The sequence below is a fragment of the Coturnix japonica genome, unplaced genomic scaffold (assembly GCF_001577835.2).
Source record: "Coturnix japonica isolate 7356 unplaced genomic scaffold, Coturnix japonica 2.1 chrUnrandom568, whole genome shotgun sequence".
NCBI classification, from domain to species: domain Eukaryota; kingdom Metazoa; phylum Chordata; class Aves; order Galliformes; family Phasianidae; genus Coturnix; species Coturnix japonica.
In genome coordinates this window covers 16,756-21,997 of record NW_015439943.1, presented here as the reverse complement: position 1 = coordinate 21,997, position 5,242 = coordinate 16,756, and the positions used below count along the sequence as shown (strand labels likewise).

The 5,242-nt window shown below is 53.3% G+C and overlaps 1 protein-coding gene across 1 annotated transcript; it reads left to right on the top strand.

The window, feature by feature from the left end:
- Positions 1-727: 727 nt before the first annotated feature.
- Positions 728-3,256, top strand: LOC107307371 (lysine-specific demethylase 5C-like). Its single transcript, XM_015850874.2, has 2 exons — positions 728-917; positions 3,116-3,256. The coding sequence occupies exons 1-2, from the start codon at positions 816-818 to the stop codon at positions 3,254-3,256; spliced, it is 243 nt and encodes an 80-aa protein (XP_015706360.1). The 5' UTR covers positions 728-815.
- Positions 3,257-5,242: the final 1,986 nt, after the last annotated feature.

Below are 5,242 nucleotides of genomic sequence, written 5' to 3'. Positions count from 1 at the left end.
ACTATGGGTCCAACCCTTCCCCTATTAGGAACAGGGTTTTCCTTTTAGGGTCATTGGGTCCAACCCACATCACGCTGAGGGTCTGGGGTCTGTTGTGGGGTCCCCTGCCCCACTGACCCACATCACGCTGAGGGTCTGGGGTCTGTTGTGGGGTCCCCTGCCCCACTGACCCACATCACGCTGTGGGTCTGGGGTCCCCTGGGGTCTGTTTTGGGGTCCCCTGCCCCACTGCCCCCCATCACGCTGTGGGTCTGGGATCTGTTATGGGGTCCCCTGCCCCATTGACCCCCATCACACTGTGGGTCTGGGGTCCCCTGCCCCACTGACCCCCCACCCCATATAATATAGGGGTGAACCCAACCCTTCCCCTTTTAGGGGGTGGGGAGTCATTGGGTCCAACCCACATCATGCTGTGGGTCTGGGGTCTGTTATGGGGTCCCCTGCCCCACTGACCCCCCCCACCCCATAGGAACTATGGGTCCAACCCAACCCTTCCCCTATTAGGAACAGGGTTTTCCTTTTAGGGTCATTGGGTCCAACCCACATCACGCTGTGGGTCTGGGGTCTGTTATGGGGTCCCCTGCCCCACTGCCCCCCATCACTCTGTGGGTCTGGGGTCTGTTATGGGGTCTCCTGCCCCACTGACCCACATCACGCTGTGGGTCTGGGGTCTGTTATGGGGTCCCCTGCCCCACTGCCCCCCATCACACTGTGGGTCTGGGGTCCCCTGCCCCACTGCCCCCCCTATCCATAGGGGTGAGCCCAAGACGTGGTACGGGGTCCCGTCGTTCGCGGCCGAGCACCTGGAGGAGGTGATGAAGAAACTGACCCCGGAGCTATTTGAATCCCAGCCTGATCTCCTTCATCAGTTGGTCACTATCATGAACCCCAACACCCTCATGGCCCACGGGGTCCCGGTGAGTACGAGGGGGGGCTTCACTGGGACCCCCACCCCAATATCGGCTCTTCAGGCACCCAAATCTTTGGGTTTTAAACCCAAAATCCTCCCATCAAACCCCATCCAGGTGGTGAGGACTAAGGGGGGGCTTCACTGGGACCCCCACCCCAATATCGGCTCTTCAGGTCCCCAAATCTTTGTGTTTTAAGCCCAAAATCCTCCCATCAAACCCCATCCAGGTGGTGAGGACCAAGGGGGATCCTCATGTGTCCCCCCACCCCAAAATCAACTCTTCAGACCCAAATCTTTGTGTTTTAAGCCCAAAATCCTCCCATCCAGGTGGTGAGGACCAAGGGGGGGCTTCATATGTGTCCCCCTCCCCCAAATATCAGCTCTTCAGACCCAAATCTTTGTGTTTTAAGCCCAAAATCCTCAAATCCAGATGGTGAGGACCAAGGGGGGGCTTCATATGGGACCCCCTCCCCTAAAATCAGCTCTTCAAGCCCCCAAATCTTTGTGTTTTAAGCCTAAAATCCACCCCATCAAACCCCATCCAGGTGGTGAGGACCAAGGGGGGGCTTCAGATGGGACCCCCACCCCAATATCGGCTCTTCAGGCCCCCAAATCTTTGGGTTTTAAGCCCAAAATCCTCCCATCCAGGTGGTGAGGACCAAGGGGGGGCTTCCTATGTGACCCCCTCCCCTAAAATCAGCTCTTCAAGCCCCCAAATCTTTGGGTTTTAAGCCTAAAATCCTCCCCATCAAACCCCATCCAGATGGTGAGGACCAAGGGGGGGCTTCATTGGGACCCCCACCCCAATATCGGCTCTTCAGGCACCCAAATCTTTGGGTTTTAAACCCAAAATCCACCCCATCAAACCCCATCCAGGTGGTGAGGACCAAGGGGGGTCCTCATGTGTCTATATCAGCCCTTCAGACCCAAATCTTTGTGTTTTAAGCCCAAAATCCTCCCATCCAGATGGTGAGGACCAAGGGGGATCTTCATATGTCACCCCCTCCCCTAAAATCAACTCTTCAGGCCCAAATCTTTGGGTTTTAAGCCCAAAATCCTCCCATCAAACCCCATCCAGGTGGTGAGGACCAAGGGGGATCCTCATGTATCTATATCAGCCCTTCAGACCCAAATCTTTGGGTTTTAAGCCCAAAATCCTCCCATCCAGATGATGAGGACCAAGGGGGGGCTTCGTATGGGACCCCCACCCCTAAAATCAGCTCTTCAGGTCCCCAAATCTTTGGGTTTTAAACCCAAAATCCTCCCATCAAACCCCATCCAGGTGGTGAGGACCAAGGGGGATCCTCATGTGTCTATATCAGCCCTTCAGACCCAAATCTTTGGGTTTTAAACCCAAAATCCTCCCATTCAGATGGTGAGGACCAAGGGATCTTCATATGTGTCCCCCTCCCTTCCATAATCAGCTCTTCAGACCCAAATCTTTGTGTTTCAAACCCAAAATCCTCCCCATCAAACCCCATCCAGATGGTGAGGACCAAGGGGGATCTTCATATGTCACCCCCTCCCCTAAAATCAGCTCTTCAGACCCAAATCTTTGTGTTTTAAACCCAAAATCCTCCCATCAAACCCCATCCAGGTGGTGAGGACCAAGGGGGATCCTCATGTGTCCCCCCTTACCCCAATATCGGCTCTTTAGACCCAAATCTTTGGGTTTTAAGCCCAAAATCCACCCATCAAACCCCATCCAGGTGGTGAGGACCAAGGGGGATCCTCAGGTGTCTATATCAGCTCTTCAGACCCAAATCTTTGTGTTTTAAGCCTAAAATCCACCCCATCAAACCCCATCCAGGTGGTGAGGACCAAAGGGGGGCTTCAGATGGGACCCCCACCCCAAAAATCAGTTCTTCAGACCCAAATCTTTGGGTTTTAAGCCCAAAATCCTCCCCATCAAACCCCATCCAGGTGGTGAGGACCAAGGGGGATCTTCAGAGCCCCAAATCTTTGTGTTTTAAGCCCAGAATCCACCCATCCAGATGGTGAGGACTAAGGGCGATCCTCATGTGTCCCCCCACCCCAATATCGGCTCTTCAGGCCCAAATCTTTGGGTTTTAAACCCAAAATCCTCCCCATCAAACCCCATCCGGATGGTGAGGACTAAGGGGGGGCTTCGTATGGGACCCCCACCCCAATATCGGCTCTTCAGCCCCAAATCTTTGTGTTTTAAGCCCAAATCCCCCCATGCAGGTGGTGAGGACCAACCAATGCGCGGGGGAGTTTGTTATCACGTTCCCACGCGCGTATCACAGCGGCTTCAACCAGGGCTACAACTTCGCCGAGGCCGTCAACTTCTGCACCGCGGATTGGGTGAGAAACGGCCCAAACTGACCCACATAGCGCCCCATAGCGCCCCATANGGACCAAGGGGGATCCTCATGTGTCTATATCAGCTCTTCAGACCCAAATCTTTGGGTTTTAAGCCCAAAATCCTCCCCATCAAATCCCCATCCAGATGGTGAGGACCAAGGGGGGGCTTCAGATGGGACCCCCAGCCCAAAAATCAGCTCTTTAGACCCCCAAATCTTTGGGTTTTAAACCCAAAATCCTCCCATCCAGATGGTGAGGACCAAGGGGGGGCTTCACTGGGACCCCCACCCCAATATTGGCTCTTCAGGCACCCAAAACTTTGGGTTTTAAACCCAAAATCCTCCCATCAAACCCCATCCAGGTGGTGAGGACCAAGGGGGGGCTTCATATGTGTCCTCCCTTCCATAATCAGCTCTTCAGACCCAAATCTTTGGGTTTTAAGCCCAAAATCCTCCCCATCCAGATGGTGAGGACCAAGGGGAATCTTCATATGTCACCCCCTCCCCTAAAATCAACTCTTCAGGCCCAAATCTTTGGGTTTTAAGCCCAAAATCCTCCCCATCAAACCCCATCCAGGTGGTGAGGACCAAGGGGGGGCTTCATATGTGTCTCCCCACCCCAGCATCAGCTCTTTAGACCCAAATCTTTGTGTTTTAAGCCCAAAATCCTCCCATCCAGATGGTGAGGACCAAGGGGGATCTTCATATGTCACCCCCTCCCCTAAAATCAACTCTTCAGGCCCAAATCTTTGGGTTTTAAGCCCAAAATCCTCCCATCAAACCCCATCCAGGTGGTGAGGACCAAGGGGGATCCTCATGTATCTATATCAGCCCTTCAGACCCAAATCTTTGGGTTTTAAGCCCAAAATCCTCCCATCCAGATGATGAGGACCAAGGGGGGGCTTCGTATGGGACCCCCACCCCTAAAATCAGCTCTTCAGGTCCCCAAATCTTTGGGTTTTAAACCCAAAATCCTCCCATCAAACCCCATCCAGGTGGTGAGGACCAAGGGGGATCCTCATGTGTCTATATCAGCCCTTCAGACCCAAATCTTTGGGTTTTAAACCCAAAATCCTCCCATTCAGATGGTGAGGACCAAGGGATCTTCATATGTGTCCCCCTCCCTTCCATAATCAGCTCTTCAGACCCAAATCTTTGTGTTTCAAACCCAAAATCCTCCCCATCAAACCCCATCCAGATGGTGAGGACCAAGGGGGATCTTCATATGTCACCCCCTCCCCTAAAATCAGCTCTTCAGACCCAAATCTTTGTGTTTTAAACCCAAAATCCTCCCATCAAACCCCATCCAGGTGGTGAGGACCAAGGGGGATCCTCATGTGTCCCCCCTTACCCCAATATCGGCTCTTTAGACCCAAATCTTTGGGTTTTAAGCCCAAAATCCACCCATCAAACCCCATCCAGGTGGTGAGGACCAAGGGGGATCCTCAGGTGTCTATATCAGCTCTTCAGACCCAAATCTTTGTGTTTTAAGCCTAAAATCCACCCCATCAAACCCCATCCAGGTGGTGAGGACCAAAGGGGGGCTTCAGATGGGACCCCCACCCCAAAAATCAGTTCTTCAGACCCAAATCTTTGGGTTTTAAGCCCAAAATCCTCCCCATCAAACCCCATCCAGGTGGTGAGGACCAAGGGGGATCTTCAGAGCCCCAAATCTTTGTGTTTTAAGCCCAGAATCCACCCATCCAGATGGTGAGGACTAAGGGCGATCCTCATGTGTCCCCCCACCCCAATATCGGCTCTTCAGGCCCAAATCTTTGGGTTTTAAACCCAAAATCCTCCCCATCAAACCCCATCCGGATGGTGAGGACTAAGGGGGGGCTTCGTATGGGACCCCCACCCCAATATCGGCTCTTCAGCCCCAAATCTTTGTGTTTTAAGCCCAAATCCCCCCATGCAGGTGGTGAGGACCAACCAATGCGCGGGGGAGTTTGTTATCACGTTCCCACGCGCGTATCACAGCGGCTTCAACCAGGGCTACAACTTCGCC

What these genes read in the sequence shown, in the direction of transcription:
- LOC107307371 (XM_015850874.2), top strand. Translation starts at nt 816, where the DNA reads ATGAAGAAACTGACCCCGGAGCTATTTGAATCCCAGCCTGATCTCCTT. An exon ending in TCATGGCCCACGGGGTCCCG is followed by an intron (nt 918 to 3,115) that starts GTGAGTACGAGG and finishes CCCCCCATGCAG; the next exon opens with GTGGTGAGGACCAACCAATG.